At 47.8% G+C, this 18,563-nt stretch overlaps 1 protein-coding gene across 1 annotated transcript in view; it reads left to right on the top strand.

Annotated features, from left to right (window-relative positions):
* Window positions 1–476: 476 nt before the first annotated feature.
* The window catches only part of VOPP1 (VOPP1 WW domain binding protein), a 129,613-nt gene continuing 111,526 nt past the window's right edge, over window positions 477–18,563 (top strand). The window contains exon 1 of the mRNA XM_075558158.1: window positions 477–676. Within this exon, the coding sequence (XP_075414273.1) occupies window positions 623–676 (54 nt within the window). The 5' untranslated portion in view covers window positions 477–622. The remainder of the gene's footprint in view (window positions 677–18,563) is intronic.

Here is an 18,563-nt window from a genome sequence, read left to right as displayed (position 1 = left end):
AATCAAACATGGGTAGGGCGCACGAACCCAGCAGTTTACAGGAACCAGAGGCAAGATTAGGCGGCAAGATTGAGAAGTGGATTTCTCTACAGCCATCTCCTTGCAAACACATCTTACCTCTTGGTGGGAGGGGGGGCGGGGGGAAGGGGACTTGGCTTCTTTCTAAAAAATACCCAAACAACCCTGGTCCATCCTAGGTGATGGGACGGTCCCCACAGTGGACAGGTCGCCAGGGAACTCTTCCCACTTGGCCTGGCCTTGAGGCCCCTCTGGGGATCGCTGTCCCCTGCGCCGTGGCTGGTGGAGCCGGGTCTCGGTGCCCCGGCAGCGCGCGCGGCCCGGCCTCCCGCTCCCGGAGCCCGCGGGCGCGCGTCCAGGCGGGTGTGCCGTGGCGGGGAGCGCGCCCAGGCGGGCGGGGCTGCCCGGGGCGGAGCGCGGGGCGGAGCGGCGGCCGGGCTAAGCTGCACACCCCGCTCGCTGCCCGCCGCCGCGCGCCCCAGTGCTCGTGGGCTCCTTGTGGACGCTCGCCGCGCCCGCCCGCCCCGCCATGTGTGGGACGCGCCGTTGACCGGCGTCGGTGACCGCGAGAGTCCGGCGCGCCCGGAGAAGACGCGGAGGCGAGATGAGCCGCCTGCCCGGGACGCTCGCGGCGCTGCTGCTGGCGCTGCTGGCGGAGGTAGGGGCCGGGGCGCCTTCCAGATGTGTGCTCCTGGAGCGCGAACAATGCCGGGCGCCGAGGGGGCGTCGCAGTTCCGGGGCGCCTCTGGAGCCCCGTCTGGGAGAGCCCAGTGGTGGGGTAGCTGGAACCGCAGCCCCACGGACTGCTTACGTCCTAGTGATTGGGAAGGTGTTGGGGACGCTGGTGACAGGGAGGCTTCCCAGGACCAACCCTTTCCTCCCACCTCATCCTCTTCTACCGCCCCCCGCCCCCACCTACCCACCGCGTCCTCTCCGGGGCGCTTATTTCTCTTGCGTTTTGCTTCAGTCCAGGAGGACTCGTCAGTGACCTTTGTGCGCTGTCCCCTCCCACCCCCTCGCGGCGGGCCCGGGGGTCGAGCAGCACGGTGTGGGGTCCCTTGGGGAGCCGCGCAGGTGGGAGGCTCTGGGGCGCCGGGTGGCTTGGAGTTGGGAGTCGGTTAGCTGGAGGGGGCGGGGGTGGGGCTGGGGAGGGAACAAGTGGGCGGAGGTGAAGTTGTGCGGAAATGTCACGGGAATACCAGGGAAATCACAGGGGTGAGCAAAAGGAAGAGCGATCCCGGCTGTGAAAATAAAGCGGAAAGTCTTCGCATGCCAGAGGAAAATTCCTCGTGGAACTCGGGTGGTGGGTGTGAGAAGCTGGCGCCCAAGGGGAACTTGTTGAGTCCATTGAGGGTGGAAGCAGGGAGTACAAGCCCTCTTGGGGACAGCAGGCTGCCTCTAGCTGGGAAGTTGCACCGGGCCCACCCACTGCGACGCAAAAGGACTCCTTCAAAAGAGCGCGTCCGGTTCTGGGGTGTAGGGCGTGATTTAGGACTCGGTCCAGTCCAGCGGAGCTTCATTAGTTTTAAAGGGAAAGCTCCATCAGATTAGTGTAATCAAAGTACAAGGGGAATGCAGTTACTTAGGTCTCTCTTCCCACGCTTTCTGTTTTGAAGGGTTGTAAAACTCCTTCCTTGGGGATTACCACTGGAAATGGCTACTTGTTTTCTCTAGTTCTTAAAAGTAATTGTTACAAATTGTTGGGGGTAGGGTGGAGAAGTCTTAGGTCAACTGGACTGACGGAGTGGCGATGGAAAAGTTTACCGTTGTACGGATTGGCTCATAGGAAAGGCTTCCTGTTTTTGTTTAAACTATACCCCTGGCCTGGCATTTAGTGAGTGAGTGAGTGAGTGAGTGTGTGTGTGTGTGTGTGTGTGTGTCTTAATGGAGTGCCTCCTCACTTGCATTCTTTCCATTTGCTCAGAATTTGAAAGCCTTGGGACTCACATTGCCTTGATGCCTCCCTAGGGAGACCCACAGGAGTGCACGATTGATGTAAACTAACTGTGTGCATACCTTCATGCTTCTGCACCACCTCGCGCGGCCCTTTCTTAAAGAAGGAGTGCTGGGGGAAATTGTGTAGCATTCCCTTCGTTTGTGCCGCCCTGTAACTTTTCCCAGGTCTTTTGTCTGCTGTGTGGTCCTGATCCCTGCACACATATGGAACCTATACTGCTTAAGGAATTCCGTTCTTTCCAGCGGAGCTGTTTTATTGGCTAGGAAGTGATCATCTTGATTTGTGCTGTGAGTTGCCATCTGTTTCATTCCGAGTTCATTTGGACTTAGTGTGACACCCCCCCCCCCCTCAATGCTCCCCACCCGCGTGTGTATCCTAGAGCTGCTCCACAGACTTTTCCGGTTGTGACCTTTGGAGAATAGTTCTCCAGCCTGTCTCTGGCATTGTGCAGAGCTGGTTCACACGGCCAGTTCTCAGGCTGGTAATTGAGCTCCTGACCATTTGAGCCACTCCGGGGTTTTATCATCTTTAATAGTGCATTCGAATCATGTCTGCAAAGATTGGAGACAATCCTAAAGGCAGAACCGAGATATAAAACTGAAACCTAAATGACTAAGAAGTTTTACCAAGTCCAATTGCTGGGTGATTGGCGCCTGTTGTTTTTAACTAGAAGGCTGTGGGCATCCCCCTTTACATGATTTGCCTAAGCACTGTTTGCTTGGTGGTGGGGAGCTGTCTCTTTGAGGAATAAGGGGCATTTTCTTATCATTTATCACACGTGTTTCATAGGTGAGATGGGAATCTGAGATGTTTTCATCTGAAATGGGCTGCTTGGCTCCTATGTTATCAGAACACCTTGGATGCTTTTGAAGTACCAAGTCACTTACATAAATGTGCAGTTACAGTTGTGAGGGGCGAAAGGTGAGAAAACAAAACATGAAACCACGTGGGAGGGTGTTTGAGGGCTTCTAACTGCCAGCTGTAGCCTGGGATGTTTGCCTTTGTTTCTTTGTTCTGCTTGAGCTGGCTTCAGTGTGGGAGTTTCTGGTGGGGGTGATCTGAAACCACCTGGAATCCAGGGAGGTCTACGGCAGTGGTCCTTACAGTCCCCTTGCCCACCTGCCCCACCCAGCATGGAGTTTCGATGCCAGTGAGAGGTCCTGGAGAGGGGAGAGAATCTGAAAACTGAAAATCTGAAAACTTCTCCGCCTCTGTACCACTCCTCTTGGCTGGACATTCACTCCATGTTAGATATGGCTCAGTGCTTGGAGACCCTATCCCAAACCACTCACACCAAACCCACTGCCATTGACTCAGTTCTGATTCATAGTGACTATGTGTAGGCCCTCTGGTGGGAGCAGATAGGCTCCTCTTTGCCATGGATGGTGGCACAGATGGTTAACTGAGCCAGGGAAAGCCTCCCCTCTCCCCAACATGCCTCTAAAGAAAAGCTTGGCCTTGCTTCTGCAAGGGCCCTGTCTTGCAAACCCTAGTGGGAAGTCCAGCCCTGCCCACGTGGGCTAGTTACCAGTGGAGATTTACTCTGTCGCAGCTGCTGGCGTGGCTTGGCAGATTACAGCGTGCTTACCCTGGGCCAGGCCCTGTTTTTTAATTTTTTAAAAGCATTTTACACTTTACCTTTGTCCCACTTTTATGTAAATGAGAGCTGTTAAATAATTCGGAGTGTGAGTGGTTTGTGATCTAGACCCTGACTGTGTGTTTGTAGCCCCTTGCCTCCCCCAGGCTGCTGAGCAGCCCCTCTGGCCCCTATATCAAGGGTCTGCACATAGGACACCTGGAAGCAGGGGCTCTGAGGATTGGGCATCCCATGAAACAGGCCAGCCCATACAGTACTCTCTAGGAACTCTGTCATTCATTCCTCGGAGAAACACACACAGGTATTCAAATGATGGCATGATGGAGAGTGAAGCTGGGTCCTGTCCTTACATGTATCTGGACCACCAGAATCGATAGGACAGTCTAGGAACCCCCTGGGGTGCTCATTCCACACCGTAAGCCAGGGCTTCAAATAGAGCAGGTATGACAGCTCCATCACTTCCCTAGAAAGCTTCTGGGAAGATCGTTACTGACATCACTCTTCCTTTCTGTTAGATCGTAAAAACCCAAACTCACTGTAATTGAGTGGATCCTGAGTAACAGTGACCTTATATAGGATATCCATGGTTGTAAATCTTTATGAGAGCAAATGGCCTCATCTTTTAAGGGGCAGCTGAAGGGTTAGAACTGCTGACCTTGAGGTTAGCAGCCCAATCTCTAACTCACAGCACCTCTAAGGAAAAGCCAATGACACCCCATCCCAGACACACACTAACTTCATCGTTATCCCGCCTATGATCACCCTTTGTGTCAGCGGTTTTACAGCAGGATGTGAAAAAGTGGCTCCAGGCTCTAGTTCTTAGGAGCAGGGGCACCTCAGAGCCTCTGCGTTTCCAACTCCAAGGTTCTCTGCATCTCTTCTGCCAGGTGGCCTACTTGAGATTCTGTGGCAGTTGCAGGCAATGGTAGTAAAGGCACTAAGCCATCTCCTAGTAGCTTGCTAGAAATAATTCCCCATGGCCTTCACTGGGCCGAAGCAGCACCCTAGAAACCGGTGGAGAAGAAGAGCTTACGCCTGACTGCACTGTAGGTCCAGCTTGGGGTATAATTAGGCCCAGAGTGCATGCACGTCCCACGGGCTTTCTTTCTTTCTTTTTTTTAAGTCACTTTATTGGGAGCTCTTACAGCTCTTATAACATTCCATACATCAGTTGTATCAAGCATATTTGTGCATATGTTGCTGTCATCATTTTCTAAACATTTACGTTCTATTTGAGCCCTTGGTATCAGCTCCTCTTTTTCTCCTTCCCTCCTCACTTCTCCCCCCTCGTGACCTTTGATAAATGATAAATTATTATTTTCGTATCTTAGACTGACCGCTTTTCTCTCTTCACCTATGTTTCTGTTGTTCATCCCCCTGGGTAGGGGGAAATTATGCATCGATCACTGCAGTGGTCCCCCCTTCCTCTCCTCCTCCCCAACCTTCTCCTTTTCTTCCTGGTATCGCTACTCCCGTTCCTATTCCTGAGGAGTTATAGCTGACCTGGATTCTCTGTGTTGTGAGCTCTTATCTGTACCAGTGTCCATGTTCGGGTGTAGCCAGAACTGAAAGGCAGGACTGGGGTCATGTTAGAGGGAGGTGAGGAAGCCTCAAAGAACCAGAGGAATATTGTGTATTTCATCAGTGCTATACTGCACCCTGGTTGACTCATCCCTTCCTTGTGACCCTTCTGTAAGGAGGTGTCCTATTGTTTACAGATGGGTTTTAGGTCTCTGCTCCGACCCTCCTCATTCTCAACAATATTTTTTTGTTTTGGGTCTTATGGTGGTTGTTACCTGATTGAGCTGACACCTCATGATTGCACATGGTTTCTTCCATGTGAGCTTTTTGCTTCTCTGCTAGATGGCTGCTTGTTTAACTTCAGACCTTTAAGACCTTAGATGCTATATCTTTTGGTAGTCAGGCACCATCCCCTCTCTTCACCACATTTGCTTATGCATCTATTTTGTCTTCAGTGATCTGGTCAGGAGGGTGAGCATCACAGAATGCCTGGTTGTTAGAAAAAAGTGTTCTTGCATTGAAGGAGGGCTTGAGCAGAGACCCAAAGTCAGTCCACTTTCTCAATGTATTGCCATATAAATATATAGACATAGGCTAATACCTCTATTTTTATGAATTAATATATTTACCTAAGTGCACACCTATGTTTATACTTCTAGCCATAGCTTTGCTTCCTGGATCTTTCCTCTGTTCCCTTTTACCAGCCTCCTGCCTCGTAGTAATTCCTCTCAGCTAGACTGCTGTTGCTCCAACACCCCTCAGATCTCTACGTCCTCCTCCTTGTTGCTTTTAACTCCCTCCTGCGTCCCCAGTCTGTGGCATTGTTTGCTCACCGCTCCTTTCCCTGCCTCCTCCTTCCCCCGTGTCCCTCTGGAACCTTCAGTCACGCTGCTTTCTCCCTGGGCTTGCTTCCCATGCCTAGCTTAGATCGGTAGGCAAAACAACAATAACAGAAAGAAAAATTAAAAAGGAAAAAGCCTACCTAATTCCAGGTCTGTCTGCTGACCTTTATGACGATGTCCCCACCAGTCCTGGGAGTTTCCAGGAACTGCTCCCACGGGCTTTCTACTGACTGTGCCTGAAGTCTCTTTCCAGAGGTTAGATTGTTTGAGCCTTTATTATAAAGAGCCCTACTTATACAGTGGTAAGCATTCAGCAAATGGCAAGGAAAGGTCAGCAGTTTGAAGCTACCAGAGAAAGATGTGACAGTCTGTTTCCGTAAAGATTGTGGCGACGTTAGGTGCCATTGAGTTGCTTCAGCTCCTAGCAGCCCTGTTTACAAGGAAACCAAACACTGCCGAGTCTTACACCATCCTCAGAGTTGTTCAGTCTGAGCCCATCATTAAGATGACCGCCATGGAAACCCTGTGGGGCAAGTTCTGCTCTGTTCTGCAGGATCACTGTGAGGTGGAACGGTTTGACCCATATTGGAAAGTGAACTCAGCACGGGTGCTAGCTTCTTTCTATGTAGCGCTGCGGGTTCTGCTGCTTCCCTTTGCCGAGAGCTCTGCAAACGTGAACGTTTTATCGCAGGGCCTGGCCTTAGCCTCTGGTTCTCTCAGGCTGCTGTGTGCGTCACAGGGCCAGAGGACAGCCCGTGGTGGGCTAGAAGCAGGAGGGTCCATCCTTTAGCAAGGAGCAGAAAGTGAACCTTAGCTCAGGAAACTGGAAATGATGAGAATTATGGAATTTTTTTTAAACTCCATGTATTTGGAGTCTTGGGAGTCTCAAAATTAGAACCAAGTTAGGCTTAAGAGCTGTTTTTTTTTTTTTTTTTGCCATTTGCCAAATATTTTTAGTGCTCTGAAATTCGTGAATGTGGCAGCAGCCCCTTGCTGCCAATTTTCTGAAATAAACCTTTTCAACCCTCCCACTCTTTAGAGTTTTTAGAATATGAGCAACATGCGGTTTGAATGAGAAAGAAGCCTGTAGGGAGTTGCTTATCTCTGGAAGCTCCTTGGGAGGCTGGGGGCTGATGGTTCAAAAGTGGCAGAGATGAGTGGCTAGGGCTGCAGATGTGGGGAGACCTGATCTAGGCCTGGGCTCTACTTGGCCTTAATTTTCTTTTGGCTTGTGCACAAGCACAGTGATTCATTGGGGAGAAGCAAGTCCAGAAACACAGCACAAAGACCAGCCGAGGGTCGTGGCTACCAGATTAGCCACTCGGTATAGCAGATAGTTTTCAGAGAATTATCTTTTTTTTCATCTCTTCTCAACGAAGCCTCTCAAATAGCACCCTCTCAACCACCCTCCGAACTCACTGCTTTGAGTCAATTCCGACATAGTGACTCCACAAGACAGAGAAGAGCTGCCTCTTTGAGTTTCAGAGACTTTAAAGCTTTACAGGAGTAGCAGCCTCATTTTCCCTCCTCAGAGTGGCTGATGAGTTTGAACTGATGGCCTTGGTGGTTAGCAGCTCAATGATCGAGGAGATACTCCCCCCCCCCCCAAACAAACAAACAAAAAACCCACGGGAAAAGGCTCTGCTGGTTAGCGCATTCATAATATGCATTCCCCCCCCCCCCCCAACTAAACAAGCATCGAGCAACTCGCTCTGAGTTAGTACACTCAGTGGCATTGCTTAGGAAGGTTTTCTGGTCAGAGTGAATTTTTTGTGATAGCAGTTCGAACCTCATGTTTTGTGATGGCCGATTTCAGAGAACAGTGTAAGGCTGTGCGATTTTGTTTCCTGCTGCTCAGGAAAAATAGCGCAGAACTGTTGTGGTGTTGAACACAGCTTACAAGGACAATACGACAGGAAAAACACGTGTACAAGTAGTTGCCTCATTTCAAAAGGGCGAAATGTCTATGGATGACAAACCTCATTCTGGACGTCTGTCAACGTCCAGAACAGTGAAAATGTCGACTTGCAGTGCATTTGGAGTTCATTCCACCAAGTCAGACTGTTAATCAAGCTTTCTATTTAGAGCAGTGGTTCTCAACCTTCCTAATGTCGTGATCCTTTCATACAGTTCCACATGTTGTGGTGACCCCCCAACTATAAAATTATTTTGGTTGCTACTTCATCACTGTCATTTTGCTACTGTTATGAGTCAGGTGACCCCTGTGAAAGGGTCGTTTAACCCCTCCAAAGGGGTCGTGACTCACAGGTTGAGAACCGCTGATTTAGAGGTTCTGAAAAGATAGCATAACAGTGTATGACATTAAAGTCCTGATTTGTGGCAGACGGACTGTTTCTGCCACCACAACAACGTACCTGCTCACACAGCCATCTCGGTGCATCAGTTTTGGCCAAAAACAGCATGCCTCTCTTGCCCCCCACACTTTATTCACCTGACCTCGCTCAGTGTGACTTTCATTTGTTTCCACAAATGAAGGGGGACATGAATGGACAATGATTTGACATTGTAGAAGAGGTGCAGAAAAAAAATGAGGGAGGCGCTGTCAGCCATCTAAACAGAGGAGGTTGAAAAATGTTTCCAAGAATGGAATCGTAGATTTGACAAATGTATTAAGTGTAATGGAGAGTACTTTGAAGGTGATAGGGTTGTTTTGGACAAAAAGCATCCCCCCCTTGTATAACCCACTACAAGTGTTGAGCCTGAATCATCGTGATGGCAGAGAGTTTTTGAGTTTCAACCACTGCCTTGTAAATTGCAGCTCCTTATCCTTCCAGCACATCTGAATCTGATCAACCTTTGACCCATCTGCTCTCCCTATACCTGTCAAAAGCTGGTGGAATAAATTTACCTCCCACCATCCAAGAACTACATTGAGGGGGAAGGGGGGGAAGAGACAGTTTGCTCCATTTTATTAATTGAAATATTCCAAGTTGTAAGAATAGTAGTGTCCCCCATGGTCATCCCATAGACTGTGCGACTGGACTGTTGAGTGTGACCCAGGGTTTTCGTGAGCAGGTTTTTAAAAGGAGACCAGCAGGCCTTAGTCTAGACTTCCATGAAACCTTTTCAGAACCACAGCAAGAGCCAGCCGTCCACCGACAGCCGGCAGAGGCTGTGCAGTTGGGCCAGGACTCCATCGGCGTCTCCTACCATGTGGAAGGTGAGAATTATACCACTGAGTCAGCACTCCCCTTCCCGGAATAGAAGGAAGTCTGGTATCTGAATCAATCAGTTCGTGAGTGATGACCTGGGGAGAAGGAGCTGAGCGGTCAATGGCAGGAGAGGGGATCCTAATTAGTTAGTGATGGGCTGTGGACGGAAGAAGGGCACCTGTACTTGGCACTTCTGATCTGCTCTGTGTTTGAGTATTTTATGTGAGGGAAAGTCACTGTCTCAAGACAAAACTTTTTGGAGCTTTGATGGATATGTTTCTGTTATCTTGAGGAGCCATGTCCCTATTGCTTCTACCTGGTCGTGGTTCTGTACTCTTGGTCTCTTGAGAAGGAAGGAATCACCGTGACAGCCCCTCTCACGCTTGGGCATAGCTGTTACTCGCCCTCTTTGTGCTCTTTCCCAGGCTTCTTTTCTGTGGGTTTGCCTTCTTTTACCACCTCACAGCGGCCTTTTGAAAATGTGCTACGCTGGCATTTTACTTGGCGGAAGTCCTCATTATCTGAGAAGGATTGGCCCTGCAAAAGGTCAGAATGAATCCACTCAAAATGGGCACCAAAAGTTCAGTTATGATTGGGGGGGGGTTTCGAATGAAACGTTATTTTGAAAACCAAAGTCCATGTTATTGAGACGAGTTCATTTTATCTAAAGCACTCATTTTTAGAATTATGCATACATTTTTTGGCGGGGGAGGGGAGACTAGTTTTTTCCTGACAGAATTCTTCATTTGACATGGACTTCAGTGACATGATCAATAATGAGGCTGTCTCCTATGCCCTCCTCCCCACCAGAAATATTTGCTGTGGGCATCAATTCCTCCTCGCCCCTCCCTGAGGTGCTTTATATCTGTAAGCCATTCTCCCTGGGCACCTGTTGGGCCACTAATTGGCAGACTCTCTTTTGACACTTACACTGCCTTCATGAGATGCTGGATCTTTGGGAGGCGTTTCCTGTCCATTTGTGGGGGGTTGAGTTGTCCTCTCCTGTGATCTTTTAAGTAGAGATTGATTAGGGAGCTGCTAATGGGAGATGGGCTGCCGTGTTTGCGCACGGTGTTAGAAGGAATGAGTTCAGTAACAAATACCTTTTTGTCATGACGGCCTTGGCTTGTCTCCCTTCCCTTCCCCATGGGGACTTAATTGAACAATAAGGACACTCTATTCTACAGGTGTGGTCTGACTGGCACCATGACAACCCTTGTTGGGGCCATCTCTGTTGTTCACATGAGATTACTGAGTCCACCCCTGCCCTGCAGCTGAAAGTGTCACATTCAGTTTGCAGTTTTGTGGTGACTCTTAAGACTTTTTCATATGCACTACTGCTCTCTGTGAAAATTGTGGAGCTGTTTAAGACTTAAGTTGTGGACTATGTAATATTCATCTTAGCTATAGCTTATATTTATCTCCCTTACTTTAAGTCTATTTGTCTGAATGTTCTTTATTATATATGTATATATATATACGCTTCTTTCCCTAAGATCTTAACTTTTTATTTCTGGAGAAAATACACAAAGCAAAACTTGTCCCCATTTCAGTCTCTGGATATAATGATTAATGACATTGGTTATACTCTTAAGCATTGTGTCAACATTCTTGTGATTTCTGTTCTGGTTGTTTTGCTTTCACTTACGCAATTTTCCTGCCCTGCAACCTTCTTATCTACATTGTATAATATTAATAGATAGGTGCATTATATATGTGGAGCCCTGGTGGTGTCGTGGGTTACAAGGTGGGCTGCTAGCCACAAGCTCAGCAGCTTGAACCCACCAGCCACTCTGAGGGAGAAAGGTGAGGTTTACATTTTCCTGTGAAGATGTACAGTCTCAGGAAACCCAGGGGCCAGTTCTTTTACATCCTCTAGGGGATACTGTGATTTGGATTCAACTTCACGGCAGTGAGTTTATATGCATGCATATGTATGTATGTATATATAAATATATGTCTATGTATAAATGAAAATACATGTGTGTGTGTAATTTTAATTCATTGCTTGAAGATCATCATCTATGGGCCATAATCTCAGGGACTCTTCCAGCCTCAGTAGTTCCAGGAAGTGTTGATTCATTAAGGATTTGAAGTCTGTTCCCTGTTTTTCTGCCTTTTTAATGAGAACTCTGTAGCTCTTCTCCTGATCAGAACACCCATCAGTAGTGGTAGCCAGGCTCCATCTAGTTCTGGTTTCCAGGTGTAGGAGGCAGCTCTTCGCGTAGGCAGGTAGGCCCATAGCCCAGTCCTCTGATTGCTGGCTTTCCTTCATTCTCTTTCCTTCCCAGTGAACCAAGGCCAGTATCCATGTCTCAGATGGCTGCGAATAAGTTTTAAGACCCCAGACACTAGTCACCATAGTGGGAGGTGGAACGTGAACTTTAAGAATTTTATTTTGCCAGTTGGCTGGATTGTCCCACGGGATTGTCCCATGGGATTATCCCCCCGGCCTCAAACCAAGGGAACTTGTCTGAGGAGATGGCTGGCTCGGCCTAGTCAGTATCAGCATCTGTAGGCCCTCTCCCCCAATTTTGGTAGGGGTGGTTTGTCTCAGTGCCGAGTTCTTGGTTCCTTTCTGGTTTGTGCTATGTAAAGATCCGATCGTCTTGACGTTGTTGACTTTCTCTAACTAATCCAAGTGTTGCACAGAGTGGAGTCCAAGGTGAAGATATCCGTCTGGGCCAAGTTAGGTTACTGTGTTAGTCTGGGTCCATTAGAGAAACAAATCCACAGAAAGAGAGTTTTATATAAGAGAGAGTTTTATATAAAGGGTAAGTGCACATCAAGAAAACATCCCAACCCAGTGCTGTCCAAGTCCACAAGTCCAACATTATTAACCCATATGTCCGACACCAAATCCACAAAGTCCTCCTCCGTCTCACAAAACACACGCAATGATGCCGACTGCAGGAAGAAAGCCAAATCAATGAACATGTAAGTATCTCAGCGTTGGCAGGGGTCTCCACACGGCTGCTCCAGCACCCAGGGCTGCACGAGGGTAGGTCCATGCAGCTTCTCCTTGGGGATTTCTTGCAGGAAGTGAGCCTTGTCATCTGAAGCAGGGAACTGGCTAAGGCAGCTGCACCCTGGTCCGACCATCAGAAAGCAAGAGACCCGAGAACTCCAAAGTTGAGGCTCATTGAGCCATTTATCCCTCTGCCCTTCAATTAACCCCACAAGTGTTTTTCAGCCAGCGTGGCACAATAAACTTTAATGATCTCAGTTACTGAGAGTCTGATTTGGAGAAGGGTGATAACCTTAATTTGAAAAAGTCAGAACTCAGTTTCAGACGTTGCTCTTGAAGTGAAGGCTGTCTATCTGCTCCTGTAAAATACAGCCTCGGAAACCCTGTGTAGACTCACTCTGGGTGGCAATCAACTTGATGGCCATGGGTTTATTTGTTTGTTTGTTTTGGTAAGGAGACATCCAATAAATGAGCGTGTAGAACTCAGAAGCAATGAATAATAGTAGTACCTGATAGACTGACCGGTTCTTCTTAAACACATTGCAGCGGTCAAGGAGCCTGGGTGCCGTAGCGGTTGTGCATAGGGCTTCTATCCCCAGTTCCAAACCGCCCGCTGCTCTTCAGGAGGAAGACGGGGCTTTCTACTTCCGTAACGAAGGACAGTCTTGGAAACTCATGGGGACAATTCTCCCCTGTCATATAGGGTGTCAGTTTAAGTCAGCATCAACCGGTGGCATTGAGTGAGTGCTTCAAGAGGAGGGTGACTTGGGAAAAGCCATTGTGTTTGGTGTTTAGAATGTAGCAACCTTTACTTACAGGGTTAAGGGTCAAGTAGCCAGTGGAGATGTGGGGGAAATGAATATATATGGATTATTCCAGGAAGCCCAGCTGGGCACTTCAAAGCTATTGACAAGTGAACAAGTTCCTGAGACCAGAACAAAGAGGTATGATCTTATAAATCTGGTTTGAAATTGATCGATTACATGCGTTAAACATAGTGGGGAACCTGGTGGTAGTTCAGTTGCTTGTTTGGATGGGGACACGGTCATGTTTTATAGACCACCCGCGTTTTGGCTGGAAATCATTGATTAAATTACTACGCCCCCATTGATTCACCTATAAAAAGAGAAGTAATAATATGTGCACCAATGAAGGGCACCCTCAGGAAAGTCCCACGCTTGGCATTTAGCTCTCTGGCATGGCTTGGATTAGCAGATTGTGAATATTGTTAGGTGTTCCTAAGCAAAGTTCCCGTGCCCACAGTCTCCTGCCAAGATGGAGACAGCACACTTGCCAAGGTGGAGGGGACCAATTTATTCTTTTGTTTAGATATTGTGCTTCTTTGGCATTTATAGAGTATGTATGCATGGATTTAGAAGAAGAGAAGAAACACAAAAATCCCTGTGCTACTGACCGGCTCTGGCTCCAAAGCACTTGAGTGTCTGACTGAGTATGAACTATGCATGGGTTTCAGTGGCTGTGTCTTGGAAAGCAGATCGCCACCAGGCCTTTCTTCTGAGGTACCTCTAGGCAGACTTGAACTTCAGATTTCTGATTAAAACCCTATAGCTCTCTGTGAAGCCCTCAATCTCTTGGTGTGTGGTGATTTGAGTAGACCTGATGGTGTAATGGTTACAAGCTGGGCTGCAATCTGAAAGACCAGCAGTTCAAAACCACCTAGGGAGAAGTGCCTTCCTACTCCAATTAAAGAGCTACCGGCTTGGCAATTGACTGGGGCAGCTTTACCCAGCCTTATCATTCGCTTGTTTCTTTGTTTGATCCAAAGAGTAAAAGTATGGTCTTGTGAAGAGAATTGAGAAGATCATAAACCTTTACAGTGTTGGGGAGGGTGGGCGTATGGGTGCGAGGGCAGATGAAATGACCTTTGGAAAAGTCCCTGGTGTCATTTCTGATGCTTCATACTTTTATTTGGCTAGGACACCCCCCACCCCCACCCCAAACCCAGGGGTTGCAGGGGTGGGAGTAGGAAGGGACTGAAGCAAAGGCCCTGCAGCACTCTGGGAGCTCTCTGCAACTTCAGGGGAACCCCCCCTCCCCCCTCCCCGAACTCCCAGATGCTGTAGCTGCCCTCCAGGTAAATCCAGCAGATGTCAATCTATTCTTCTTTTCTTTATTCCTGTCTCTCCCTCTGTTATTCCCCCTGTCTTTCTGTGAATGGGGAGCCCTGGTGGCACAGCGGTTAAGTGTTCGTGCTAGCAGAAAGCTGTGGCAGTCCGCTTTCATGAAGATCCCCTGCCTTGGAAACCTCGGGGCAGTTCTACTCTGTCCTGAGGGTCGCTGAGGAGGGATCGACTCAGCGACTTCTCTGGTTTTCTGCTTTAGCACTTTCCTGTAACTCAGAACTTGTCATATTTCTTGCCTTCATGCTGTGAATGAATTTTCAAAACCTATAGGCTCACCCATGTGTTTTAACAGATTAAATATTATTAAAATGTTCTTTCCTTCTTTTGTGGGCAAATATATAATGCATGCATAACACATATAAAACATATAGTATAACAACAACAAAAAACAACAGACTCCCTGCCATTGAGTCAGTGCTGACTCATAGTGACCCCCGTGGGTTTCCGAGACTGTAACTGTTGACCACTTTAAGCTCCAACCTCATGGTCATTTGTGATTCAGACATCTTTCATTGGCACTGAAAGCAGAGAATTTGAAACTACCTGCGATGTAGAGGTTTGTGTCAACTCTCTTTCATATGTGCAATGACCTTGGATGGAAACCAGACAGTTTTCTGTTCTGACCCAGTGCATCCTAGGTAAGGTTACGAACGTGTGGGAGAAGGGTGACAGCTACTTGATTGTTATCTATCTTTATCTTAACTGGGCCCAGTGTTCTTAGGCCCATTGGTGTTAAGAAAGAGGACTAGCAAGACTTGAAGGTCTGGAATTTGAGTCCCTTAACATTGTAGAGGAATGCCTCTGACAAAGACCATGGTACCCCCTGGGGACTACCCTCACCCAGCCTGTCTACTCTTCAGAATGAGTGGGGCATCTTTAAAGATTATGTACACCTGAGCCAGCTCAGGCCAATTGCATCCAAATCTCTGGGACGGGATCCCTCAGTCTGCATTTTCTAAAATGCAGTGCATCACATATTCTAGGCCCCGGTCGCCATCCTGCTTTCTCTGCCTGTTCCTGGCTTTGATTTTGGCAGCTCACCTTCAAGACTCACAGGTGATGTCTCGGAAGGACTCGGGGCACTCTGAGGTCGGCGCCCCAGGCACTCTCAAAATTCTTGGTGCAGGTGTTTTAATGGTCAGAACGAGGATTTTGCTAGACGTGGGAAGGAGTGAGATCAAGAGCATGGTAACAGATGCCAGACTCAGAAAAAGGGAGAAGGCTTCCTCTTCTGGAATGTGTGGAGGGTGAGCAAGAAGGCAGGTGCAGATGTAAGTGGGGTTCTGGGGAAAGAGATTGATGCAGCTCCTGTGGAATGCCTGAGACCTTTCCGTTAAAACAAGCCATGAGGGTGTGCTGGGAAGGGTCTGAATTTCAAGTGGCAGCTAAGACCTGAGAGAGCAGCCGTGGTCTGCAGCCAGGTTGTGTACATTAGAGCCCCTGGGCGGAAGCATAGAGTGAGAGCTGCTAGTTGTCCTTTGAATCCAGCTGAGTCTCCTAGCACCATGAAGACAGAGGACTAGCTCAGGGAATTGATACGGCACGTATGGCAGTAAGAGCAGAATCTAGTGTTCTGGGATTGTTGCAATGGCTAATTTGGGTCATTGCTGGAGTGGGTGAAGTCAGAGGGAGTGGCTGGGCACACGATGGCAAGAGATAGGAGTGAGGTGGGGCAAACCCACTAGATGTGAGATTTTGCAATTATAATCCTACTTTCCATTCCACACCCATTCCTTGGCTGCGATCTTCATGGAAGCAGAATGCTGGACCATTTTTAAAATAATAGCTCTGCTGGGTGTGATCGAACCACCAGCCTTAGTAGTGGAGTGCACTATCACAAGCTTGAAACAATGTTGCTTACAACAAATATAGTGACTAAATCACTGTGGGTGAAGGTTCTTCCCGCTGATGAGCACATGATGGGATGATCTTTTAGACACTGAACTGTGTAGTTCAAGTTCACAGCCTTGTTGAGAGGGACAGTGGTGTGGAGGTGAGTGAGTGTCATAATTTACTGCAGCTGCTCGTGGGGTAGATTGATTAATATGGGTCTTAGGTCTGGCTCATGCTTTGAGTTCTGGATAGAAAGACCCAGTAAGAATATGGGAAGGTTTTATTAATAGCCAGCCACCCCAGTGGAAGCTCTGTTCACCTTCAAGTTCTCTGAAGTGAGAAGCAGATAAATCGTAGCTAAGATGATTTCACTTCTACTGGAAGTCTTAGGCTGAGTTGAAGCCATTGGTTACTTAATTCACTTGGTGTTTTTAGCCGCTGCCTTGCAGAAAGGAACCAAGTGCTCTAAGCAGTACAGCTGACTCTGGTCAGCTGAGCTGGGTGTGTCAGGCCCTCCCAGTGCTGAGGCAGCAGCGCTGCCCTGTCCTACCCGACAGCACAACTCATACTCCTCCCAGATGACCGGCAGGGCTGACTTCTGGGTGAGCGATAGAGCCGGTCCCTTCCAAAGGGTCATGACCTGATGCTGCATTTAGTGATGATGTGCAAAGTGCAGGTGGATGTATTTGCTGATGATTCTTACAACTAGAATCACGATCTTTTTGGCTCACCCCTTTTTCATTTAAATCAGCCGGAGTATAATTCCCTCCTTTCTTTTTTAAAATTTCTGTTGTAAGCTGGTGAAGGTTTACAGATCACCTTTCCCTTCAATGATTCATACACCTTTTGTGTCATCTCATTCAATGGTGTATCTTCAGTGCACCATGACTTATCTCACCTCCTCCCCGAGTTTCCTGTCTCCAGTCTTCCTGCTTCCCTAACCCTTCTGAACTTAGTCCTCTTCAAATTTGTGGTTATTCTGAAGTGTGCCCACATGACTGTTCCCCTTATAGGTCCGTCTATTGTTTCGCCCTCCCTAATTATTGTGGTTAAGTGGATACTACATGAACTTGACCATTTTAATCATTGAAGTCATGCATTTCCATGACATCAATTACATTCACTATGTTGTGCAACCATTACCACTATCTATTTACCACTCTTTTTCATCACCCCCAACTTAAACTCGGTACCCATTATCATTCCCTTCTGGATAGCTGCCTCAGCATCACTTACTGAAACCAGCGTCCCAGACCCCAGATGCCTTGGTCTGAGGGCTGGTTGAGGCCCTCTGGGATGCTGAATGCAGTGGTCCAGATGAGTAGTAGCCCTTTTGCTCCACAACCATCATTGATCTGAATAAGTTGTGTCTGTTGCTTGAGCTCAAGTGTAATTAGTGTAGTCAGCCTTCAGAAGAAAAGGAGTATGAAGCTCTCCTGGGAGGTTAGCTCTGCTCTACCTTTGAACACTTGACCTTTCCTTGCTCTCTTTGGTGTCTAGTGAATCTGCATGATAACTGCCGAAGAGGTGTCAGAACACCAAACTAGTTCTTCCTTTGTCAGTCAGCTGCAGTAAGGAAGTCAGGCTTTCCCGCCATCCATTATCCTAGCACCATTTTCGTTTCCAGCCTGAAGTCCATCCAGTGCCGATGGGGTGGACCATGGATTTGACGGGTGACTCATGATGTGCTGTTCTCCGTAGGCTTTTTTATTATCTTTTAAAAATAAAAATCGTTAATGTGAATTACTTGAAGGTCTGCAAAGCAGAGCCTAATTTCACATTCAACACTTCATACACGTTCTGATTTAACTCCTCCGAAGCCATTCCGTCAAGGTATTGCCACTTATCCCATTTCCTCCCTGCACTCCCTATTTCCATTCCCAACTGTCTGAACTATGTGTTTGGATAAATGCGTCATGTTCATGCTAAATGGTTGATTATCCTATCACAGAGGCATTATCGTTTTGCTCATTTTATTGTGTTTCAGGTGGACGTTTATCCAACAAACTAGTTTCCCATTTAAGAGTTTCATACCCATACCCATATTGCTTCATGACATTAGTTACTGTTTCACCGTAATGTGTCAACACCCCCCCACCCCCATTTCCACCCCTCCACTTTCTCTTCTGTGATGTAGTTTTTGCCTTTGGTTTAGTGTAGTTGATTTTTCTAAGAAGCACATTCTTCATGGGTGATCTTGTTTGTAGACCAGTCTCTTTCTTGGCTGAGAGGTGACCTCTGGGAGTGGCTTCATTTCCAAGTTAAAAAGGATATCATAGTGTTACAGTATCCAGAGTTCTTCCAAGTCTCTAATTAATTAATTCTCTGGGGGTGAAGTTTTAAGTAAGATAAAGTAAGCCAAAAAATAATGGAAGGTTTTTTAATTTCTCAGCTTTAATGATCCGTAGTATACTTATGAGACAGTTTGTGGATTGTCATTCTCTTGCATCATGTTGGCTTACATGTAGCTCTGATGCTGGAAGCTGTGCCACCAGTATTTAAAGGTCAGT

Source organism: Tenrec ecaudatus, chromosome 9 (genome assembly GCF_050624435.1).
Source record: "Tenrec ecaudatus isolate mTenEca1 chromosome 9, mTenEca1.hap1, whole genome shotgun sequence".
NCBI classification, from domain to species: Eukaryota; Metazoa; Chordata; class Mammalia; order Afrosoricida; family Tenrecidae; genus Tenrec; species Tenrec ecaudatus.
Note: the sequence above shows the minus strand (reverse complement) of the source record. Positions and strands in the feature narration are given on the sequence as shown.